Genomic DNA, 25,548 nt, shown 5'->3' with positions numbered 1-25,548 from the left:
ATAAGCTGACTTGTCATGGCCGCAGTAAATAAGCTGCAACGCAAAAAAAGGTAAAGGACCCCTGACAATTAAGTCCAGTTGCGAACGACTCTGGAGTTGCGGCGCTCATCTCACTTTACTGGCCGACGTTTGTCTGCAGTTTTTCCAGGTCATGTGGCCAGCATGACTAAGCCGCTACTGGCGAACCAGAGCAGCGCACGGAAACAGCGTTTACCTTCCTGCTGGAGAGGTACCTATTTATCTACTTGCACTTTGACGTGCTTTTGAACTGCAGGAGCAGGGACCGAGCAACGGGAGCTCACCCCGTAGCGGGGATTCGAACCGCCGACCTTCTGATCGGCAAGCCCTAGGCTCTGTGGTTTAACCCACAGCACCACCCGCGTCCCTGCATGGGCAGGGTAGAAATAACAAATTGAATTGAACTGAAAGGCATGCATAAGATAATCAGGGGGAGTGTTTTCAAAAGTGCACCAAGTAACTGCTATCTAGAATCAATCTGGATTGAAAACAGCATGCGAATGGCTATGAGATGCTCTGGATTGAAAGTACATTTTAGTGCTCCAAACGGGGTCAGCTTGTAGCCAAATGGGAGCTCACCCCGTCGTGGGGATTTGAACCACCGGCCTTGCGATCTGCAAGCCCAGAGGCTCTGTGGTTTACACTACAGTGCCACTCGCGCCCCTATGCACCTGCTGCAATGCAAAGGTCTCCCCAAACCGCCTAGTGCTTGGGGAAGATGGAGGGAGGGAGGCAGCCCAGAATGAGATTGTGCTGGATAAAGGAGCCCAGTGACAGGCAGACATGACCCAAAGTGCCGAGGAGAGCTGCTCCATGAGAACCCTCAAGCCCACGCGCCATGCTGTGTTGCTTACCCTCTCCTTCATGAGGGCCAGCGCCCTTTCTGCAAAGCCGATCAGCCTCATGCAGTGGTGTATCCTTCCTGGGCCCAGCCTCCCCTGGGCTATCTCAAAGCCTCGGCCAGGGCCCAGCAAGAGATTCTCTTGGGGCACACGGACGTTGTCAAAGGCTATCTCTCCATGGCCAGCTGGAAAGAGAAGGAAGTGGAAATTTCTTGGTAGAGGGAATCCCTTGCCACTCCCCGGCTTCTGTTACACAACACCCCCATCATAATCTGGGGGGGACCTCTGCCTAAGTAACTTGGCTTAATATTGAAGCCTTATTAACACTAACTCTTAAGTGCAGACATGGATCACAAACGTTTGAGCTGTGATTCCTGTCTTGCAGGGGAATGACCCTTTGGTTCCCTTCCAACTCTACAATTTCTATGAGTCTATGATCACTGAAATTAGCAAGAGCGCAACGCTTGATCTGCGGAGGTTCTTCCCTGGGTACTGCCAGAAGCAGTTGGTAAGCCAGGAGAGAGCCAGTGTGGTGTAGTGGTTAAGAGCGGTGGACTCGTAATATGGGGAACGGGGTTCGCGTCTCCGCTCCTCCACATGCAGCTGCTGGGTGACCTTGGGCCAGTCACACTTCTCTGAAGTCTCTCAGCCCCACTCACCTCACAGAGTGTTTGTTGTGGGGGAGGAAGGGAAAGGAGAATGTTAGCCGCTTTGAGACTCCTTCGGGTAGTGATAAAGCAGGATATCAAATCCAAACTACTACTACAACAACAACAACTGGGAACAGGGCCTTTGCAGTGGTGGTGCCCTATCTGCGGAAAACCCTAAAGGCAAGAGAGGCCCAGCGCATGCCAGCCCTCCTTTCCTGGAAACCCTTCAGGGAAAACCCTGAATAAAAATGCTTTGCCTGACCTGGAGCGTCGTCCAGGCCGTAAACACTGAGTGGCCTCAGGATGGTGACTCCAGGCGTGTCCATAGGAACCAGCAACATGGACTGTTGCTTGTGCCTTTGGGCGGTGGGGTCCGTCTTGCCCATAAAGATGCAGAGCTGGCAACGAGGGTCCAAGGAACCTGCAGGGAAGAGAGGTTTGGGTGAGGGGTGCCTGTGTTGGAAATCGGTACTAGCTTCCATGCTGGCTGGATCTTTGCCAACCCCACTGCCCCAAATGACCTGTCTTCTCGACTTGCACCGATGCATTGGAAACAGAAGAAGCCCCCACCCCAGGCAGTTTCCACTTCTCGTCTCTGCTTTGGAGCTGATTTCACGCAGTCACAGCTCCTTTGGTCATCTGGAGAACGCCCACAAGGCAATTCTTTGAAGAGCAGAGCACAGTTCCCAAGCTCACAGCACCCTTCGAGTTGCTTTGCTCCATACTTCCTGTTGAGCATTGCTTCCAGGCAGTGTCTTACGGGCAAGCAATGAAATCTGGAACAAGGAAATTTCCCAGAAGCCCTCTAGGAAGACATCCCCCATCTCTCTCTGGAAGCCACAAGAAAACCTTAAATTGTAGGGCAAGGAAAAGGCTGAGCTCTTTTGGGAGCTGGCCTGATCCTTCCCCACACCATACCTCAGCATCCCAGCTGCAGAATGGTGAGCCCTGATACCAGAAACTGGGGAGACGGTGCAATGTACCTGATATCCACCATTTGCGCCCGTTCAGGACGTAGGTGTCCTTTTCCTTGACAATGGAAGATTCAATGTTGGTGGCATCAGAGGAAGCAACCTAAGAAAAGAAGACGCTTTGTTTTAGAGGGAATATAGACGCAAGGCTCATTTATTCATTTATTCATTTGCTGTTTTTGTGTTCCACTGCTTCCTCAAACTGAAGCTAACGACATGGCTTATATAAAACAGCCCAGACCCCAAGACTTTCTGTTTCAGCTGCCGTCTTAAGGATGTTGTGCTGTGCCTATTTATAAAGATGATGATTTTACCTGGGGGTTTTTTTAACACTTTGATTGCTGTGGCTGCCTCAATTTATATCAGTGTGTCACCATTCCTTTCTCTTATTATTTATTGTTTGTTTGCTTTGTATACGGCATGATGTAAATACTGTACTACAGGGGTCAGCAAACTTTTTCAGCAGGGGGCCACTGTCCCTCAGACCTTGTAGGGGGCCGGACTATATTTTGAAAAAATAAATAAAAATGAACGAATTCCTATGCCCCACAAATAGCCCAGAGATGCATTTTCAATAAAAGAACACATTCTACTCATGTAAAAACACGCTGATTCCTGGACTGGATTTAGAAGGCAATTGGGCCGGATCCGGCCCCCGGGCCTTAGTTTGCCTACCCATGCTCTACAGTGGTACCTCGAGTTAAGAACTTAATTTGTTCCGGAGGTCCGTTCTTAACCTGAAACTGTTCTTAACCTGAAGCACCACTTTAACTAATGGGGCCTCCTGCTGCCACCGCGCCACCGGAGCACGATTTATGTTCTCATCCTGAAGCAAAGTTCTTAACTCGAGGTACTATTTCTGGGTTAGCGGAGTCTGTAACCTGAAGCGTATGTAACCCGAGGTGCCACTGTACTACCAAAATAAGGATTTTAATTAGTAAGAATAATTAAGAATCCCAATACTTCCTTCCCTAGTGTTCAAGAACCAAGAGGAACCAAGAGGAAGGGCAGCCCTGACCTGTGGCTCCGTCATAGCAAAGCAAGACCGGATCTTTCCATCCAGCAAAGGCTGCAGCCAGCGCTCCTTCTGTGCTTCTGTCCCATAGCGCAGAAGCACCTCCATATTGCCTGTGTCTGGGGCAGAGCAGTTGAATACCTGGAGAAGAGAGAAAGGAGGTCAAACAGCATGTTGCCATCAGTCAGCCATGAGACAGAAGATGAACACAGGCCCATCTCTCATAGCAAAGCTGATTTATAAAGTCGACCCAACTAATTTGTCCAACGCAGCTTCCTGGGGCTTTGGGATGGTCAGAAGAAGCAATGTAAGCTGTTGGAAACCACTGGAGGGGAGGGGGCTCTTGTGTTCGGGTCCCGCTTTCCCACAGGCATCTTGGTGGCCACAGTGATGCTGCAATGTTTCTGCGTCCAGCAACAGGCACCAAGAACGAGGAGAGGTTTTCTAAAAGAAGCTTCATTCAGAGAAGCCTCTTGCACGCTCTGCTAGAACTGAAATTCAAAGCCTAAGGAATGGACTAGGCCGCAGGCATGGCCAAACTCGGCCCTCCAGATGTTTTGGGACTACAACTCCCATCATCCCTAGCTAACAGGACCAGTGGTCAGGGATGATGGGAACTGTAGTCTCAAAACATCTGGAGGGCCAAGTTTGGCCATGCCTGGTAGGGGGCGTGATTCCAGGGCAAGTCCTCAAATTGCCAAATCCTTAACATTAAGGGAGTGTCAACAGATTATAAGCTCTGTCATTGCAGGTGTTGGACCAGATGGGCACTGGCCTGATCCAGCAGGGGTGGGGAGCCTTGGGCCCAGGGGCAAAGGTAGCCCTCTGAGGCTCTCTGTCTGGCTATCAGGGCTGCTTCAGCAGCTGGTCAGCACGGAGACTCAGAGACGAGCAGTAAAGCTAATTCTTTATTCAATGAAACAGAATACTACGGGCAAGACCGGCTCCCAGTCAAGCAGTTGCAAGAGCTGACAATCTGTGCCACCTATTTCCCCCTAAGTCTCCTCCCCGGCTGGCTGTTTTCCTAGCTGTCTTAAACTGCGTCAGGGAGTGGTGGCATCTGAGCTCTTTGCTCTGCTACTTGCAAAGCCCTAGGTGCCCTTGAAGACAAGGGAGGAGGGGAGCTGAATACAGTAGGACCGGCAGGCTCCTGTGAAGCTGCTGCAGCCTCTGTCGCCTCCTCCTCCTCCTCAGCTGCCTGTCCTCTGTTTGAAGTGCTTTCTGCCTCTGGTTCCTCTCTCTCACTCCAGCCTGTTGCTTGTTCAGCATCGAGCCATTCTGTCCCCTCCCCTTCATCCTCTGGCCTGTTTTCTACCACCACTCCCCTGGCTCTGAGCCTTCCTCCTCTGAAGCTTCCCTAGGGGTTTCTCTGGCTGGAGCCTCGCACCACTCTCCTTGAGGGCTGGAATACGTCCTTGGATAGCTATAAGGACTAACATGTGCCTGGATGAAGGGTGGAAGACCCCCATCGTTCAGCCTGGACACTGAGGTCCAGCGCTGAGGGCCTTCTGGCAGTTCCCTCTGTTGGCTATTTGCAGTTTAGTTGCACTGCAGAAAGCTTGCTGGGGAGACCACGCATTACAAGGAACTCAAAAATAACTTTAACAAGGTTTTAATAACAAAAAACTCCTTTTACATTAAATATATCAACAAGCATGACCCAACCACCAACCCATCCCCCAGGGTACTGAGAGAGCTAGGTGCTGCTTTTTATATACTATACCCAGTTGCTGACACAGCTTAATTAACACAACTTAGCAGCACCTGCTATACTGTTTCACAGCTGTAAAACTGGGTCTCGTTATTTGCTCTGGCCCTTAAAGACATACACATCTTGTGAAATGAAATTACTTGGCTCTTGCAAAAATGTTTAAAGAATTTGGCAAAAAGGTAATGGTTAGGAGAAGTTGGTAAAAAAGATTTAAGTTTTAAGCTCTAAGGTCGTTTTTATAAGACAAAATGAGAATAGAGTAAGGTAACGTAATGATAAAATATTATGAATTATGGAAAGGATTTGCTGTGACAATTACTAATCAAGATACAAGAGATGGGAGGAGGAGGTCATGGAAAGAAGGTAATGGAAATTGGAGAATTTGAAAGGGATGGTTTTATTTTTTCTTTTTCTTCTTATGTTTCTGGCTTTTTTTCTTTTTTGTAATTTTGTCTTTTTTTCTGTGTAATTCTAAAAATTCTTTTGTTTCAATAAATATCATTTAAAATAAATAAATAAATAAATAAATAAAGACATACACATCTTGTGGAACAATAATGAACCTTCACATTTAAAGAGACCATTCAACACCCTCACTGCGAGAAGCAAAGCTACAGGGAACCAGGCAGAGGGCCTTCTCGGTGGTGGCACCCGCCCTCTGGAATGCCCTCCCATCAGATGTCAAAGAGATAAACAACTACCTGACATTTAGAAGACATCTGAAGGCAGCCCTGTTCAGGGAAGTTTTTAACGTGTGACATTTTAATGTATTTTTAATCTTTGTTGGAAGCCGCCCAGAGTGGCTGGGGAAACCCAGCCAGATGGGCGGGGTACAAATAATAAATAATAATAATTGTTGTTGTTATTATTATTGTGGTTATTATTATTATTATTTATTATTATGACTTTGCATGTGTGTGCGCGCAAAAATCTCCAAAGTGAGCGGCTTGATTGCTCTTCCCACTCTTCCCTCGGGCCCCAACCACGACTGGCATGTGGCCCCTGGAAGGTTCTCCAGGAAGGAAGGTGGCCCTTGGGCTGAAAAGGGCTCCCTGCCTGTTTTAGGCCAACCACACATACCTCAGGCGCATGAAGCGAAGTCCCCATCAGCTCGCACAAGTGGCTGTACTCCACGTTGGTGAGGCCTGCTCCGTACTTCATGTCTGGGTCACTCTCCAGCGGCAGGAAAAGGTTCCAGAGCCCCTCAGACTTGGCCTTCTCCTGAAGGATGAGACAACAGGTGCAGAGATTGAGACAGAGGCACCTGCCTCCAGGGAACATCAGTGGATCCAAGAAGCAAGCTTGGACTGGGCTGGGCAAACTGGATTTGTGGTGTTTATTTGCTTTTCAAAGGAGTACCAAAAACAGAAAGCCTAAAGAATTTGCACTTGGGAATGATGCAGGGGAAAACCCCTCTCTCAGAATCAGACCAAGGCTTTTCGGGACACAGAAGGGTGTATAATGAGCCTGCACGTATTCTTCTTTTTAGAAATCAGGTTCCTAGCCGTTATTATGACTACAGAGAGAAATCCAAAATCGTATGGCTTGTGATTGATGAAACGTATTTCAGCAGAAGCTGGGGGAGCAGGAAGAAGTGGGAAATGATATCTCCAGTGCAGTGGGGAGTGGAAAAATTGGGGGGGGGGGCGCAAAAGGGCAAAGTATATTTCTAGGTGAGCAAGTTGTGTCCCACAAAGAAAAATAACACTGTATGTTAATCATGGTGTGTGTGTGTGTGTGTGTCTTGGGGCTTATCTCTTATCTCTTCCCATAACTATTGGGAACAGAACAGGTTACGCCAAATGGGAAGCTAAGATGTGAAGCTTTAATAACCAGACTGTGGAATCTGAGGTTGTTTGACAGTGTCCTACAGAAAGTCTCCTTCTCCTGGAGAGATTTTATGCAACAAAGACCGGAGCAGGGCCTTTTTGCTCATGGCACCCAGCGTAAGGGATGCTCTCTCCCAGGAGCCACCTGCCTGGCCTCAACTAGGTTGCTGCCCCGTGCAACGCCAGGAGGAAGGGGACTTGCCTTGAGTTCTTCCATCAAGGGATGAGGAGTCCACCGGCTCGAGGAAGCCTGGTGGTCTCGCAAAAGCTGCTCGGCCGGGTAAATGTGGGCCTCCATGAACTTCTTCACTTTGTGGTGCAGCTGCTGGACGCGGCTGGGCAGGCCGTCCGGAGAGATGATCAGGTGGAACCTGGAAGCAGGAGCCAGCGTGGAGTAGCTGCTCCGTGGGAACTGCCTCGGGCCAGCCCAGGTACCGAACGCCCTGGTGGGGGCCATGGGGGTTGGAAGTCCCTTGAAGACCCGGAAGCCTTCTTTTGTAGCAAAATCCCAGGCGAGGTCTGCTATGAATTCGGCCTGTTTGCCGCTGCTCCCGGCAGTCGCTGAGCTGGCCTGGCCTGTGCAGAATGAACAGAGGCAAGATCTTTAGGGAAATTCCTCGCCCCTGAGTCCACATGCCGCTCTTTCTGCCTGGAGGGAAGAAGCTGGGGCCTCAACTGGAGGAACAACTGCCCGGGTCCAGGAGTGTGGACAGATGCGCACCACGCACTGAAAGAGCACCCAGCGCTTCCTGCAAAGGATGGTGGGAATGGCAGTTTGTTAAGAGTACTGGAAATCGTGGCTTTGTGTGTATGTGGGACTACATTTCCCAGGATTCTCTGGGGGAAGTCAGGTGCTTCAAATGTGCTTTAAGTGCACGGTGTGATTCATTGGCGGGATTTAAATTTACAACTTTATCTAAAGAGAAGAAGAAGTATAACAATGGGACAACATAGTACAGTGGGCGCTCGTGATCCATGCACGTTCGCAACCCGCAGCGTTCGCAACCCGCGTCAACCGCCTCCTGCCTTTGACTGCGCATGCGCATTTTGCCTCATATCTCGGGTTCCGAAAGTGCTAAAAAACCACTCTTTTCTTTACAAATGAAAGCTGGCGATCTAGAGATTGTGGTTTCATTGGGAGGGGGGAGCCCCCTCACACCATGGATGCCCATTCCCCCAGCCCTTAGCCCAAGTGGCCTCACTGCCAGAGGTAATATGTCTCTGAATGCTGGTTGCTAGGAATCACTAGTGGGGAAAGTTATGTTGCCCTCAGGTCCTGCTTTTTGCATTTGTGTCTTAGGGCCCTTGTATTTACGGTATGCCCCGCAGAGGACCTTAAGGTCCATGAATAATCATAGTTTAGAGGTCCCGGGCCCTAAGGAAGTCAGATTATCCTCCACCAGGGCCAGGGCCTTCTCAGTGATGGCTCCGACCTGGTGGAATGCCTGTCCCATGAGACCAGGGCCCTGCAGGATTTAACTTTCTTCCGCAGGGCCTGTAAGACAGAACTATTCTGCCTAGCTTTCAATTTGAACTTAGCCTGATCTTTTATTCTCCTTCCTTCCCTCCCCCTCCCGTTTTTATGAAGATTACCCACTCTGGGATCCCACAGCTAATTCTCCTCTGGTCTCCACGTTGGCCCAAATAGGACTAATTTAGCCAGCTAGCCCTGGTGATCATCTAATGTTTATTGGATGGATTTCCCCCCTAAATTGATTTTTGATTTTATTGTTATTCACATTTTATACCGTATTTTATGCTGTTTTTTGTAGCATCAATTAAGTGCTTTAAATTTGTTGTTAGCCACCCTGAGCCCGGTTTTCTGAACCGGGAAGGGCATGGTATAAATAAAAAAATATTATTATTATTCCTTAACTTTTGAGAACAGGATGCTGGACGAGAAAGGGCCACTGACTCTCCTGGTGTCCTTGTCATCTCACCTGTGAGAGAGCGTTTGTACACCCCCTGTAGGATAGCAGCCACTCGGAAAAAGGAAAAGGCCATGTAGAAGTTCCAGTTCTCGACGGCTGGGGTGCCCATGTGCTTGCAATACATCTGGAAATAGGCCTCTGCCGTGGGGATCCCTAGCCGGCTCAGGTCGCAGTCCCTCAAACCTGCAAGGAGGGAAAGCAATGCTAGTCACGGAAAGCAGGATCAGGGCTTGGTGCTGGGGCCAAAAGGTTGATACTAGTGTAAAGCAGGGGGGAGGGAGAATCTGTGGCTCTTCATGTGTTGCTGGACTCCTGCTCCCAGCAACCCTTTACAGTGGTGCCCCGCAAGACGAACGCCTCGCAAGACGGAAAACCCGCTAGACGAAAGGGTTTTCCGTTTTGGAGGCGCTTCGCAAAACGAATTTCCCTATGGGCTTCCTTTGCAAGACGAAAGCCCATAGGGAAATCTCCGGGACAGCGGGGAAGTGCAGCGCGTCTTCCCCACTGTTCTCGGACCTCCTCCAAAGGCTGGCGGCGGGAGGAGGGCTCTCCGCCCCACCACCAGGCTTCGGAGCAGCCTTCCGAAGGCTGGTGGTGGGGCAGAGAGCCCTCCTCCCGCCGCCAGCCTTCGGGGCAGCCTTCCGAAGGCTGGTGGTGGGGCAGAGAGCCCTCCTCCCGCCGCCAGCCTTCGGGGCAGCCTTCCGAAGGCTGGCGGTGGGGCAGAGAGCCCTCCTCCTGCCGCCAGCCTTCGGGGCAGCCTTCCGAAGGCTGGCGGTGGGGCGGGGAGCTCTCTGCCCCACTGCCAGCCTTCGGAAGGCTGCTCCGAAGGCTGGCGGTGGGGTGGAGAGAGCTTCTCCCCGCGCCAGCCTTCAGATGCCTGTCCTGAAGACTTGCGGTGGGAGGAGGGTTTTCCTTTCCACCGCCAACATTCAGAATGCTGTTCTGAATGTTGGCGGTGGGGAGGAAAAACCCTCCTCCCACCGCAAGCCCCGGGAACAGAGGAGAAGCGCTGCGCCCCTTCCCCTCTGTTCCCGTACCTGTCCTGAAGGCTTGCGGTGGGGAGCAAAGCCCTTCTCCGCACCGCCAGCCTGGCAAGCGGTTTCCATAGGAACGCATTAATTGATTTTCAATGCATTCCTATGGGAAACCGTGCTTCGCAAGACGAAAAACTTGCAAGAAGAAAAAACTTGCGGAACGAATTAATTTCGTCTTGCGAGGCACCACTGTATTAAGCCACCATGGCCAACGATTAGGGATGGCAGGAGCTAGGTGAAGGCAACATCTGGAGGGCCACAGGTTGCCCTAAAAAACAAGCCTAGGAAAACTAGGTGGAGCGATGGATGTGACTCTTCATTTCATTTCACTTTTAATTTGTATACCGCCTTTCTATATTACTATACACAAGGCAGTTTACAAGCTGAAGAAACAACAAATTAGACAGCAAAGATCACACATATGACAGCAATCTGATCCAATTACTAAAAAGTCTCGTCTGTGTATTATCTGTGCATAAATTGTAGCAGGCCTTTCCTGTTTTCTGACACTTTTGTGGAATGATTTTAACTGGAATATGTAAATTTTGTGGTGCAAATTATTTCAGATTATACAGTTTTGTGTTATTCAAACCCACATGGATGTTTCTCCGATGACTTGATAATAAGCGTGTACCTTTCAGGATACTGAAGCTGGAAGGCAGATAATACGCCAGGCAGTTGTAGGCCACATCAGAAAGAGGGTTGCCCAAGGTAGAGAGTTCCCAGTCGAGGACAGAGACCACCTCAGGCTTCTCCGGGTGGAAGATCAGGTTGTCCAGCCTATCAAAGGAAAAGGGGAGGAGATGCAGAGGAATTCTGGCAGGTGCCACCTTAAAAGCGGAGGTGTGTGGGCTCCTGTATACTGTGCATTAAAACCTTCTTGCAACCAGCTTCCTCTAAAGCAGCCTTTCTCTACTTGGCAAAAAGTTGTGGACTGTAACTCCCCTCAGCCAGCATGGCCACTGGTCAGGGATTATGGGAACTGTCGTCTAATAATATGTGGAGAAGAAAAATCAAGATGAGAAAAGTTCTCAGGGGTGCCACAAAGTATTATTTAAAAACCAAACATGTTTAAAATAAAATAAATAATAATAATAATAATAATAATAATAATATGCCCCCTGGCTCCTCCAGAGGCCATCCTATTGGCTCCCTTGCTCTAAACAATCATGAGAAGAGACAGTCACAGGGGGAGTTGTGAATCATGTCAGAGAGCTCCCCTTCACAGACCTCCAGCCCCAACCTTTTCCCAGGTTGCTCCATATTTTGCTGAGAGAAACAGTAATCTGAACACACCTTTGCCATTTGTAACATGCCCAACAGGCACCGTTACAGGTGCCACATAACATACTTATTCCACATTTGTAAGAAATCAATCTTTTAGTGCGGCAGCACCTACACTCTGGAACTCCCTGCCTGTTGACATCAGGTAGGTGCCTTCACTGCATTCTTATTGGTGCCTACCAAAAAACACTTTTTGTTTAGACCAGCCTACCCAGATATGTGGAATGTAGACACGTGTTTTAGTCTGTTTTTAGCTTATCACTGATTTTAATTATTTTTGAACATTTTAAGCAGCTGTTTTTAACTGCTGATAATTTTATTGTTTTATTTTTGGGGGTAAACAGCTTCAAGGGATTTCCCCCCTCCTTTTCTTTACAACCAAGCGGTACATATTTTGTATTTATTTTATTTCATAAAATGTAAAGCAGTGGTTTTCAACCAGTGTGCCGTGGCAACGTAGGGTGTTTTGAATGATGGTCAGGGGAGCCGCAGGCAACACTGGCCTCCATCCCTTTTTCCTTCCCTGCCTCCTCTAATGCCCTCTTGCATCTCTGCCTCCTAAAGGTTGGCATAGCTGTTTGTTGCAGCAGCCCTGGCTACAAGCTACGCAGGCGAATGGTGCCTCTGGCCAGGGGGTGCTTCCCAGGCACCTGTGGGGCAGTGTGAGAAGGCACATCTATGTGGGGCAGGGGAGGCAGCTCAGAGACCAGGGGTGGCAACAGCAGCAGCTGCCCAGAGGACTGCCAAGGAGAGGACAGGAGGCTGAGGGAACAGTCCACAAGGGAGGGTGTTTAAAAAAGGGTGAAAGGCTGCCAGCTCTTCAGGCAAGGGGTGACATAACTGGGCTCCTGAGCCTCACAGGGGTGCCACAGGAAGAATGGAGTCGGTCAAGGGAGCCATGGTTGAAAACATATGGTTTAAAGCAGGCATAGGCAACCTTGGCCCTCCAGATGTGTTGAGACTACAATTCCCATCATCCCTGACCACTGGTCCTGTTATCTAGGGATCATGGGAGTTGTAGTCCCAAAACATCTGGAGGGCCGAAGTTGCATATGTCTGGTTGAAAGGGACTCCTGAAAACTGTGTTTGGAGGGGGAGAGAATGCCATTATTTGACACCTGAAATCTCCGTGCACGACAGAGAGGCCCTCGCTGGCCGGCAGGTGGGACGGGAACCAGGCAATGAGCCTCTCCATGGCTGGGATGGTATGCGTCTCTGTGGCACGGTACTGTTTGCTCCACGTCTGGACTTGCCGCTGAACGTAGTTACCTGCAGCAGAAAGATGTCGTTAAAGATGGCAGGGGAAATTCTCAGCACTAAAAACCGAGAAAAAAACAAGTTCTATAAGATATAAAGATCTCTTGGAAAGGAAAACACCCAGGTGGTTTTCACCAATGGAAGCAAAGGCACAGAAAAATTTGAACTTGGAGAGTAAATGGTTGAAATATGCTGATTTACTGGTGGAAGATAATGAGGAATTTAAATTAAGATCATTTGATCAAATCAAAGATAAATCGGATGGATGGTTACAATATTATCAGATTAACGAATTGTATAAACTTGGTAAGAAAAAAAATGGTTTTGCAACAGAAAAATCCAAATTGGAAACGGAATTGTTAGGCACTAATGTTAAAAATCTCTCCAAAATGTCTAATTTGTTGTTAGAATGGCATACAAAGGACGAACAAGTTAAAGCTGTGATGATTCATTGGGCAACAGATGTTGGACACAATATAATGTTGGAAGATTGGGAAAGGCTGTGAAAGAAAGGGGTTAAGTTTACTGCATGCACTGTATTAAAAAAAGTTCTGAATGTACTGAAAAAAACAAGTTCTGCAGAACCGAGCACAGAAATCATAGGACTGTAAAATTGTAGAGTTGGAGGGGACTCTGAGGATCATCTAGTCTGACCCCCCCAATGCGGGAATATGCAGCTGTCCCATACGGGAATCGAACCTGCAACCGTGGCCACACCAGCACCATGCTCTATGAAATGGGGATCCTGTGGCCCTTCAGATGTTATCTATTACTATTGCTGTCATTCTTATTTAAACTTATTAGTTGGTATTTTTTTTAATGAAAGCGACTCAGTGTGCCTTACAATAAACACATACAGTGGTACCTCGGGTTACATACGCTTCAGGTTACATACCCTTCAGGTTACAGACTCCACTAACCCAGAAATAGCACCTCAGGTTAAGAACTTTACCTCAGGAAGAGAACAGAAATCGTGCTCTGGTGGCGCGGCGGCAGCAGGAGGCCCCGTTAGCTAAAGTGGTGCTTCAGGTTAAGAACAGTTTCAGGTAAAGAACAGACCTCCGGAACGAATTAAGTACGTAACCAGAGGTACCACTGTACATTAAAACAGAATAAAAACCTCTAAAAGACAATAATGTTTTTAAAGGCAGGCTTAAAACTTCCACCCACTCCAGGAGTGGCTCCACTCACTCAAGGAGGATAACTAAAAGCCAAAGGCCTGGAGGAAAATAAAAAATATATATTTGGGCCTGAAGATGATGGCACCAGGCGAGCATCCCTGAGGAAAGCAGCAGGGAGCCACTGTTGAAAAGGTGTGTTCTTGTCTTGCTGCTCTTGGGACCTCTCATGGAGGGGCCACATGGAGAAGGGCGTCAAATGATGGTCAGGGGGTCTTGGTGGGTACATATGGGGAGAGGAAGTCCTTGAGGAATTGGGGTCCTGAGTTACCTGAGGCTTTACAGTGGTACCTCAGGTTAAGTACTTAATTCGTTCCGAAGGTCCGTACTTAACCTGAAACTGTTCTTAACCTGAAGCACCACTTTAGCTAACAGGGCCTGCACCGCCAGAGCACGATTTCTGTTCTCATCCTGAAGCAAAGTTCTTAACCTAAAGCACTATTTCTGGGTTAGCAGAGTCTGTAACCTGAAGCGTATGTAACCTGAAGTGTATGTAACCTGAGGTACCACTGTATAGGTCAAATCCAGGGATAAGTTATCAGTCTCCAGCTCCCACCATCCCCGACCATAGCACTGATGGGATCTGGGAGCCTAACTACATCTTGAGGGCTATCACAGTTCCGTACCCTCACACTAGAGCGTGACAAGAGCAATGCCGTTGCTCCAAACATTTACGCACCATGTTTCCCATAATCCTCCAGGCCGGCCGCCTTGATGTCCACACTGTGGATCTTACAGAGGACTCTGTTCATGGCGGTGTAAATCTCTGTCCGTTGGCTGGGCTCCAGTCCTGGGAGGGAGGGGTCCTTGAAGATCCGTCCGGTGCAGTAGTCCATGAGGTAAAATGGGGTGCCAATGATACTGGGGCGACACGAGGATGTTAGTGCAAGAACATCAGCAAAACTGCAGGTCTATGACCATAATAAACTGACTGATTGCTTTGAGCAGCAGCAGAAAGGGCTTTGAGAGGCGAATCTTCAATAGTGGGTGACTGCAATGCACTCTATGTGGGGCTTCCTTTGTGCTTGCAGTTAGTGCAGAATGCTGCAGCACGATTGCTGACGGGAGTGAGACCCTTTCAGCATATAACACCTGTGCTCAGAGACCTGTACTGGTTATCAATTCGTTACTGGGCATAGCTGTCAACATTTCCCTTTTTTTAAGGGAAATACCCTTATTCCAAATAGGATTCCTCGCAAGAAAAAGGAAAAGTTGACAGCTATGTTACTGGGCCAAGTTGAAGGTGTTACTATTGATACATAAAGCCGTTAACAACTTGGGACAAGTTTACCTGCAAGATCGCCTCACCCCAAATATGCCCACATAACCACTTCAATTTGCGGAATGGGCACCGTTACAAGTGCCACATAATACCCATTCTGAATTTGTAATACAGTGGTGCCTCGCAAGACGAAATTAATTCGTTCCGCAAGTCTCTTCGTCTTGCGAGTTTTTCGTCTTGCGATGCACGGTTTCCCATAGGAATGCATTGAAAATCAATTAATGCGTTCCTAGGGAAACCGCCTTCAGACCAGGTCCGGGGACAGTCTGTCCCCGGACCTCTTCTGAAGGCTTGGGGGGGACAAGGGCTTTTCTTCCCACCCCCAGCATTTTAAAAAACCCCGGGACAGCGGAGGACTTCTCCGCTGTCCGGGGCGATATTAAAATGCTGGCGGGTGGCATTTTAAAATCGCCCCGGGACAGCGGAGGACTTCTCCGCTGTCTGGGGCGATTTAAAAGCCCCTGGGAAGGCAGGCGGGGGGGGGAAGACTTTCGCCCCCCGCCGGCCTTCAGAAGAGGTCCAGGACCTCTCCTGAAGGCCGGCGGGGGGGCGAAAATCTCCCCCCCCGCCTGCCTTCAAAAGCCATCGGCGACAGCGGAGAAAGGCAGCGCCTTTCTCCGCTCTCCCGTGAAGGCAGGCAGGGGGGGGAAAGACTTTCGCCCCCCGCCGGCCTTCAGAAGAGGTCCAGGACCTCTCCTGAAGGCCGGCGGGGGGGCGAAAATCTCCCCCCCCGCCTGCCTTCAAAAGCCATCGGCGACAGCGGAGAAAGGCAGCGCCTTTCTCCGCTCTCCCGTGAAGGCAGGCAGGGGGGGGAAAGACTTTCGCCCCTCGCCGGCCTTCAGGAGAGGTCCTGGACATCTTCTGAAGGCCGGCGGGGGGCGAAAGTCTTTGCTCCCCCCGCCTGCCTTCAAAAGCCGTCCGCAATAGCGGGAAGTGCTTCCCTGCTATGCCGGACTGCTTTTAAAATGCTGGCGGTGGGGAGCAGAGCCTTTCGGCCCCCGCCGGCCTTCCTGGACCTCTTCTGAAGGGCGGAGGGGTTGCTCCCCACCACCAGCATTTAAAAGAGGTCCCCGGAGATTTCCCTATGGGCTTTCGTCTTGCAAAGCAAGCCCATAGGGAAATTCGTCTTGCGAAGCGCCTCCAAAACAGAAAACCCTTTCGTCTTGCGGGTTTTCCGTCTTGCGAGGCATTCGTCTTGCGGGGTACCACTGTAAATCAATCTTTTAATGTGGCAGCATGCAAACTTTGGAACTCCCTGGCTAGTGACATCAGGCACTTCACTGCACTCTTTTTGGCGCTTGCTGAAAACCTTTCTGCTGACACAAGTCAACCCAGATAAGTGGAATGTGGACAAGTATTTCCATCTTGTCTTTAGCCCATCATTGATGTTCATTATTGCTTGAATGTTTTAAGTAAGGGTTCTTACTGATAATTTTATTGTTGCTTTTTAAGCTACTTTGGGAGGTTTTTTGTTTGTTTGTTTTTTACAATCAGCAACGTATAGAGTTTATGAGATGACTGAAAATTACACAGGCCCAGTGATTCATTCTCAAACACACACACACACACACACACACACACACACACACACCATAAATGCACCTTGAATCTTCACATAAGGCAAGGACTTTAGGAACTGGAACACCAGCCTCCGCAACAGCCTTCAAAACCCTGCCAGGGTAAAGGAGACCAGAATTAACACTGGAAGAATTTGTTAGAGTGTGGTTATATTTCTTTTAAAAACCTGACTGTGACAAGTTATACAAGATACATTAACATTGTACCACTGCATTCAAAAATTAATTACCATAAGGACTGCCTGTCCCAATTCAGAACCTGCCTAAAATCCAAGACCCTTGCCTGACATCTTGCTCGTGGGCCGAGCCTGTGAAATCTGTTAGCTTGACCAGCACACAAGGCAAGACCTTTGCAGGTGGTGGCCCCGTGGATGTGGAACTCTCCTACAGTTAACATTTGCTTGCCTCCCTTGAAATCCTGGCATCCAAGAAGGCCTCAAACTTTTACTTTTTTTACTACTGCCTTTCCTCATGAAAGCTTAGGACAGTGGTCTAATTCTGTATCTCTCACACTCTGCCTGAGCTTCTGATGCTTTTACTTCTCTTTGTGCTTCATTTTGTGAGGGCTTAGCCTCGAAAAGCAACTAATCAACGAAGGGAATGAATAAACAAACTGTTGGCATTTCTGCCTCTCCCCGTCCTTTTTTGAAAAGGGTGATTCATAAGCTGCTGCTTGAAAACGCAAGTGTTCAAGAATGACTGAATGGAGACCCCAAGCAGCAAAACACAAGGGGAAAACAAACCCCCAAAATTGGACATTTAAATCTGTGCAACTTATGTTAAGTGAAAGACTGCACACTTTCCAATAACACAGAACTCCTTCTGCCTGATAAATAATACTATGAAACTCAAAGGCTTGCATGCTCCTGCTTACACCAAGTTACATGTGGCTAATCCGATATGTCAGTTTACCACTACAGTGGTGCCCCGCAAGACGAATGCCTCGCAAGACGGAAAACTCGCTAGACGAAAGAGTTTTCTGTTTTGGAGGTGCTTCGCAAAACGAATCTCCTATGGGCTTGCTTCGCAAGACGACAATGTCTTGCGAGTTCCTGCTGGGTTTTTTTCCTCCCCCCCCTTTTCTAAGCCGCTAAGCCGCTTATCAGCTGATCCGATCAGCAGATAAGTCGCTAAAAGCCTCTAAAAGCCGCTAATAGCGCTAATCCGCTAATCCTTCAATGGGCTTGCTTCGCAAGACGAAAAAACCGCTAGACGAAGAGAATCACAGAACGGATTCTTTTCATCTTGCGAGGCACCACTGTATTTTGAGCTAGGATGGAGACGGTTGCTAGATTTTCACCTGTACTCTCTCTCCACAGCATGAGCAGAGGGAAGGAGGGGGCCTGGCGGCTTCTTCCTCAGAACGAACTGGCGATCCCCAAACCTGACGCAGTAGGTTGGGTTGGACTGCCCGTGGCTGAACTGCCGTAGCACCAGAGACCCTGAAAGTGGGAATGTGAGCCATTAGCGAGCGAAACTGGGTTTACTCCAAGGAGCTCACAAAGGTGTCTGTGGTCTTGCCCCCATCCATTTCATTCTCATAACAACCTACTGTGAGGTAGGCCAGGTGGAGAGTGTGGAAAAAGAGACAGGTGACTGACCCAATGCCTCCCAGAGAGCTTTGAGGCAGAGTGAAGGTTTGCTTAGATGGTAGGTGTCCCTGAAATGTGATAATACTTCTTCCTTTACCTGGATGAGGGATTGATATATTTGGGGGGGGGGGGTGAGTTGTACAGAAACCTCTGGCTTTGGCATGTAGCCTGCTCTATAAAGATAAATGTGACCTCTGGACCTCCTCGCTGCTGGGATATGGCCCCTGGAAGCTTCCACACAAAGGTTTCTGCCTCGTGGGCTGAAAAAGGGTTCCCTACCCTGCTCTATGGACACGGGTGGCGCTGTGGGTTAAACCGCAGAGCCTAGGGCTTGCTGATCAGAAGGTCGGCAGTTCAAATCTCCGTGACGGGGTGAGCTCCCGTTGTTTGGTCCCTGCTCCCGCCAACCTAGCAGTTTGAAAGCATGTCAAAGTGCAAGTAGATAAATAGGTACTGCTCCGGCGGAAAGGTAAGCGGCATTTCCATGCGCTGCTCTGGTTCACCAGAAGCTGCTTAGTCATGCTGGCCACATGACCCGGAAGCTGTACGCCGGCTCCCTCGGCCAATAAAGCGAGATGAGCGCCGCAATCCCAGAGTCAGTCACGACTGGACCTAATGGTCAGGGGTCCCTTTACCTTTACCCTGCTCTAACCACTACGCAATGCTGTATCTCTATAGAATACAAAGTCATCTGCTGACAGAAGAGTAGTGAAGAATGTCCTGGCACTTTCAAGATCTGAATCTTTTATAGCTGGGAAGGGCTATACCCAAAGCGGGAATGTGCAAAATGCCATAATATTGGAGGGCGGGTGTCAGGCTTTGGGGCCTTGGCTTCTTCCCCCCCTTTGGCCGTAGATAAACAGGACAAAGAGAAAAGAGTCGCTTACCATTTAAAGAGTCTTTAACGATCGCAGCAAAAGAACAAAGCTGCCATTCTTAGAATGAAGGTGTTCCCAATTATGGTCTCCACCCACTTCCCCCCAGTCACTTCCGTGCCTTGCAACCTTATCTCGCAACCACCGTGCTTTTTGTGTAGCCACCTTATCTGCCCTACGTGACCTTGGACTGATAGGCTGGACACTTTCCAGTGAGAGAGAGCCTGTTAGCTCTTTCTCTTCAAGTTCTTCTTCACTTTGCTGTTCACCCCCCAGTTCTTCCCAACTTTTGTCTTCAGAACTATGCCCTTCTGCAAACCACCGTTCCAAATCTATACTGCTCCACTGCTCCTGGGAAGCTTCAGGATCCTGGTCATGAGCAGGGGGAGGGGGGGGCTCCCACCATTCCTCATCAGAACAGTACTCCTCAGCCTGGTCTCTGACAGCAGGGAGGGGGGAAAGATTCTATACCTGGAGCCCCCAGGATGCCTTCAATGTACTTCTGGAGAGGGGCTGTGGGGATCTGCATTGCCGACCTCACGGAACATGTGTAAGGAACAAACGATCTCAGGGCAAAGCCCAGGTGGCTCTCCAGCTCTTGAAGTGCTGAGTCTGGGTCATCAACCTGAGACAAAGAGGTGGATGAAGTAGCTAGTACGGGCTCCAGGAAGGAAGGGGAGCAGGTGAGTCAGGCAGGCTGGTTTTACAAGTCTGGCGGTGACGGTCTTTGACACGGCCGCACCTCTGCTCACCTTGAGTGTCTTCATGCCCAGCTGGGCAGCTGCTTTCAGGTTCTGCCCAAGGTCATCCAGAAAGATGGACTCTTTGGCCTGAACGCCCAGTCTCTCCAAACACAACTTATAGATACGAAGGTCCGGCTTGCACACCCCTTCCCGGCAAGACTCAATTATCTAGAAGACAAAAGACAATAAAATATAGTGGTACCTGGTTCCTGAACGGCTTGGCTCCTGAACAAATAGGCTCCCAAACACCAGAAATCTAGAAATGTTCCAGTTTGTGAACTTTTTTGGAAGTCAAAAGTCCGTTTCGGCCGTCGGCATTGTTTCCGGGGCCAATCAGCCAATCAGAAGCCGCGCCTTGGTTTGCGAACGTTTTGGAAGTCGAACAGATTTCCAAAATGGCTTGAGTTCAGGAAGCAAGTTACCACTGTAAAGTAAAAATTAGATTGGTTGCACACAAAGAAGCCAGAGATTTCTTGTTTCGGAGTGTTTCTTAAGTTCATTAGTCACAATGAATGGATGGTAACTGCAAATGCAGAATGGGCAGTTTTTAGCTTTCTTTACTAAATGCAAGTAAGATAAACCAATGTTCTAATTGGTCTATGATAGGGATGGAGAGCTCGCCCATTGCAGGCCAAGTGTGGCAGCTGGGTGGAGCTGCTCATCGGTCAGTCTTCTGATTACACTATTTATTTAGTGGAATCACTAAATTTTGCCTCTAAGGACCTCAATGACCCTGTGAGGTAGGTTAGGCAATGACTGGACCAAGATCACCCAGTGAACTTCATGGCCAAGAGGGGATTTCAGCCTTGGTTTCCCAGGTCCTAGTCTGACACTCGAATCACTACGCCACACAAAACTCTCGCAGCGTAATAAGATTTCTCTAATGAGAAGAGAGCCTTTACAAAAACTGGAATCTCTGTTGCACGCCGTGAACTCACCACATCAAACTGCTGCCGGTCAAGGGGCAGAAAACTTTCTCCACTGTGCAAATAGAAATTGTTACTCAGGACGGCCGTCTTCAGGCCTTCTGCTCGGATGCACTTTATGGCTTCAGTCATAACGGGAAGCTGCTCTGACATTCCAACGCTGGTCAAATCTGCGAGGAAAGAGTCCACTGGGACAGAGGAGTTTGCCTTGTGGGAAGAGGTAAAAAGAGAAAGGAAAACGGTGGCTGAAACATCTTTGGGTGGAAAAGATCACGCCAAATGTTCCACGCAACCCAATAATACCATGCCATATTCTACACACTGAATCATTTTTTATAGTGTGAAAGAACAAAGTTGAACCAAATGGTTGAAAACGGCCAAGGAAGAGATGGAAGAAAGAGCAGAGGGCTCCCTCCCTCTTAAAACTTCTCTGGGTGGGCTTGAGCTGATCATGCTTTCTCAGCCTGGCCTACCCAACAGGGTTGTAATGAGTATGAGACTAAAACAAGCTCTTTGGAGGAAGAGATGAAATGCAAATGTGCTAAAACACTTAGGCAGTTCATGGTGGAGATGTCTCCCAATTTCTGCCTATGGATGTTTCCATTATTGTTTCAGACCCTAAATACAGTGGTACCTCGCAAGACGAATGCCTCGCAAGACGAAAAACGCGCAAGACGAAAGAGTTTTCCGTTTTTTGAGTCGTTCCGCAAGACGAATTTCCCTATGGGCTTGCTTCGCAAGACGAAACGTCTTGCGAGTTCTTGCGAGTTTGTTTCCTTTTTCTTAAAGCCGCTAAGCCGTTAATAGCCGTGCTTCGCAAGACGAAAAAACCGCAAGACGAAGAGACTCGCGGAACGGATTAATTTCATCTTGCGAGGCACCACTGTACCAAAAACACCCTTCCCTACAGACTTTCCTGGGTGCCAATATCACCAGAGGCGACCCACTGTCCTCAGGAGCTTGGGGTGGTGGCAGCGGCCCAGGAAAGGGCATTCTCTGTGGCAGTTCCTAAGCTGGGAAATTCTCTCCCCACAGAGGTACATTTGGCACATTCATGGCAAAACTTCTAGCAGATGCTGAAGACACAGCTTCTTTGCCCTGGCTTTTGACATATGCATATTTTTAGGACTCATCTTATTTCTGTGATTATAAGTGGTTTTAAACTATTTTTAATGTTGTAGGTTAGAGTGATGGGCAGAATAATAATAATAATAATAATAGTAATATAGGAGTGGAGAACCTTTCAGCCTTCTAGGCATTTCTGGACACTTCATACCGCAATCCCTGATCACATACTTCCTTTTCCCAGTATGTGTGGGATTGAATGTGGGTATGTATGAATATTTTAAAGGATTGTATCCAATGTATGTTTGTCTGTATATTCGTAATATGTATGTATTAATGTTGAATTATTTTAATAAAATTAAAAAATTTAAATTATTTTTTTTTAAATCCCTGATCACTAGCCATGTTAGCTGAACAGAGGCAGAGGCCAGCAACAGCCAGGTGGCTGCAGTTTCTCCGGCCCCTGAGATAAGGACTCTGCATGTGAGCCCTTCTACTTGGCCCTGATTCAGGTGATAGAAAACAAGCAGAAAAGCTGGCTTACGATCTCGGAGCACTGCTTTCCAAATTCATGCAGAAACTCTGCTGGCTGCAGCTCCCCTCTCATGTACCTCAGCCAAGGTCCGTCCTCCCCTCCCGATCTCAAGGCCTGCTTGATGGTGCCAGGGGGCACACGGTGCCGAACCTCCCAGTCTACATAAAGGAAGGCAGATGGGTGAGGAACCAACATTAATAATTGGGGCGGGGACATGAAAGGTTTCCTACCAGTCACCAGTGTTTCCTATAGAAAGGAATGTTGTTCCCTAATATCGGGAATACCTGTCACGTCAAGGATGACGCAGCCTGGGGAAGTCTAGAATAGAATCGTAAAATTGTGTGTCAGAGTTTGGGCTGATGCTGGAAGCTGGTGACATAGAAATGTGTCTGAAACCAAGTTGTGGCTGGTTTCCCTGGAAGCCTAATGGGTGTCAGGGAATGGGTGGGGAATGTTCCAGGGGAATGGGTGGGGATCTGTGCCACCTGTGAGGCAGGGGAAAGAGGAAGAGCACGGGAAGTCAGAAGCAGGGAAAGAGGTCAGGGAGCCACAGAAGTGGAAGAGAGGGTCTTCCGTCCCCTCTCCCACTGTCTCCAAGGATGAGGAGGGGCTTAAAGTGACAGCAGCAGCTGGAGATCCCACACAGAAGTTGTCGATGCTTGTGTCAAAAGAGGTGGTTTAAACGTGCTGAAGAAGGCATGTCCGTCTTGTCCAGATCGCATACCCTCCAACATTTCTCCGATGAAAATAGGGACATCCCATTCCATAATGATAATTTTATAATTTATACCCCACACATCCTATTGGGTTGCCCCAGCCACTCTGGGTTGCTTCCAACTAATATAAAAACATAATAAAACATTAAAAAAACCTTTCCTATAAAGGATTGCATTCAGATAACTTGGGGTCAGATAACTCCATACCCTCCAACATTTCTCCAATAGGGACATCCTAAAAAGCGGGACATTTCAGGATCAAATCAGAAGCTGGGACAGATTCATTAAATCAGGGACGTTCCTGGAAAATAAGGACACCTGGAGGGTTTGGGATCGGAGCACAAGTCTGAAGAAAAAGTTGCCTAGCAAACTACTTAGCATGAGAAGTGCATGTGATTATTGCACCTTAGCAGCTTATGAAATTGAGTGCTTTGCCAATAAAGAACTAAACATCCAATTGTGTGTCCTCATTGGGGGCTGGTGTGCTTGGGACAATGAAGAAACAAGTTCTGTTGTGAGTGTTAATGCTGTGAGCCCCTCCATCCTATGCTCAGGTGGAAATCAAAATTTATCTTCAGAACACCACAGTCTCCACTGATGTTCATTCTAAGGGAACTGAACCCTGGGAAAGCGCAGGCACCCCTGGCTTGGGGTTGGGCACAATAATACAGACACATTTTATATAGCAGAGAAAGGACTTGGAATATTCCACTTTGCATTCCATATTAAGGCAGCTCAATCAGCAAATGTCAGACTGGATGGGAATGCCACTGATACAGACACTCACCTGCTGCCAGTTTGATTGGGGAAGGAAGGAGAACACCACCCATATCAAAGATCACAGCTTTATAGGGACAGGTTGAAGAATTTCTCCATAGTGAGTGTGGAGGTCTGTACCAGAACCGTTGTAGAATGTGTGATCTCCTGACATGGTGGTTACAGAAGGCTTGGAAGAACCGCCCAGCACACATTTTCTGGAACTGTGTATATAAAGGGGAAAGTAAATGCTTAAGAGATTTGTTGCAAGTTAGTAGTTTCCAGATCTTGGGATAACTTCTTGTCTGCACAGGTTTCTCTTTCAATGCTAAGTTTTGCATCTTTCAGGTTACTCAGCACATCTGATGTTTTGGCTCTGTGTGGTGATCTAGTATCCAGAAGCCTCCAGAGGGCCACAAGTTCCATATTCCTGTGGTAAGCTATAAATAAAAATTTATCATGACTATGTAGGTGGCTCCTTCCCTAGGGCTAGGTTGCGCACCTCTTATCAGAAACCTGTGGCCCTCCAAATTTTACTGAAGAAGCATGTTTTCAAACACAGCTTTAAAACTTGTAGGATGAGTCTTGTCTGATCTTATAATTGGATCAGGTTTCCACAAATGCAGAGTTGCCATTGAAAATAATACCCACCACATGCCCAACAACCTGGTTGTGGGCATACTGGCACGTAAGGTATGAACAGTCTAGGATAAGGGAAAGTGGTATACGGCTTTGAAGATTATCCCTATCACTTTGTGCCTGTAAATCTGCACAGTATCACTGTACTGTTCCTACCTGTCTGGCGTCGGTTGTTCACAACTCCCACCAACCCCAGCCAGCATAGTCAATGCTCAGGCAGAATTGCAGGGGGTGTAGCTCTCTGCTGCTTTCCAGGGAGAATGTTAATTGGGCTACAGAAATTATAGCAGTGGCAGTGCTGCTTACAAGTTTTAAACTGCATTTTGCCGTGTGCCGTTTAAGTGTGTGGCTTTGTAAAGCTATCTCCTGAAAAGCAGGGTTAATAAATATACAGTGGTACCTCGGGTTAAGTACTTAATTCGTTCCAGAGGTCCGTTCTTAACCTGAAGCACCACTTTAGCTAATGGGGCCTCCCGCTGCTGCTGGAGCACGATTTCTGTTCTCATCATGAAGCAAAGTTCTTAACCCAAGGTACTATTTCTGGGTTAGCGGAGTCTGTAACCTGAAGCATATGTAACCTGAAGCGTATGTAACCCGAGGTACCACTGTATATTAAATAGGAAATGGATAAATAATATTTGAACAGATTTGTTCTTTTAACTTACAACAGTTTGATTCCAGCATCTATTTGTGTATTGCTTTTAGTTTGCTGAATTATTTGCAAGTTACTGTTACTGTTGTTACTGTTATTATTATTATTGTACGGTTGGGCAACCTAAGAACAAAAGATCTACCCTGAAAATGGGGGACATGAGATCACAAAAAAGTAGACAAACACCACCAGTGACTCAAATCCCACCGCGCAAAAGACCATTTTCAAGGTTCCTGACACCCCCTTCCCTAAAGCTGAGGCCACAACCTCCAGCACCCCGCATTTTGCCCTTCTCTCCTTTGTCCCCCACCCTCACTTCCGCCCTCTCCCCAGAAAGCAGCTGTGGTGACCTCTGACCCGAGACGAACCTTGCGTCGAGTCCCTCGCAAGCAGCTTCTGCCTCTCGGCGGTTCTCGCGAGAACACGGGCAGGAGGGAAGAGCGACGTCCTCACGACAGCCCCGCCCACTT

At 48.4% G+C, this 25,548-nt stretch overlaps 1 protein-coding gene across 4 annotated transcripts in view; it reads right to left on the bottom strand.

Annotated features, from left to right (window-relative positions):
• The window catches only part of ACAD10 (acyl-CoA dehydrogenase family member 10), a 30,805-nt gene extending 5,271 nt beyond the window's left edge, over nt 1-25,534 (bottom strand). Inside the window, exons 1-18 of one of the 4 annotated variants that reach the window (XM_083514176.1) lie at nt 25,447-25,534; nt 23,819-24,011; nt 22,325-22,473; nt 20,728-20,922; nt 19,799-19,957; nt 19,518-19,671; nt 17,880-18,021; nt 16,605-16,673; nt 14,400-14,581; nt 12,404-12,554; nt 10,636-10,781; nt 8,977-9,150; nt 7,239-7,612; nt 6,288-6,428; nt 3,500-3,637; nt 2,494-2,584; nt 1,773-1,931; nt 873-1,045 (exon numbers count right to left, since the gene is read on the bottom strand). In XM_083514176.1, coding sequence (XP_083370302.1) covers nt 873-1,045; nt 1,773-1,931; nt 2,494-2,584; nt 3,500-3,637; nt 6,288-6,428; nt 7,239-7,612; nt 8,977-9,150; nt 10,636-10,781; nt 12,404-12,554; nt 14,400-14,581; nt 16,605-16,673; nt 17,880-18,021; nt 19,518-19,671; nt 19,799-19,957; nt 20,728-20,922; nt 22,325-22,473; nt 23,819-24,002 — 2,781 coding nt within the window. In that variant the 5' untranslated portion in view covers nt 24,003-24,011; nt 25,447-25,534. The other 3 variants (XM_083514179.1, XM_083514178.1, XM_083514177.1) reach the window with 3 other exon arrangements.
• Between the last annotated feature and the right edge of the window lie 14 nt (nt 25,535-25,548).

Source organism: Podarcis liolepis, assembly GCF_965112155.1.
Source record: "Podarcis liolepis genome assembly, chromosome: 7".
NCBI classification, from domain to species: domain Eukaryota; kingdom Metazoa; phylum Chordata; class Lepidosauria; order Squamata; family Lacertidae; genus Podarcis; species Podarcis liolepis.
Note: the sequence above shows the minus strand (reverse complement) of the source record. Positions and strands in the feature narration are given on the sequence as shown.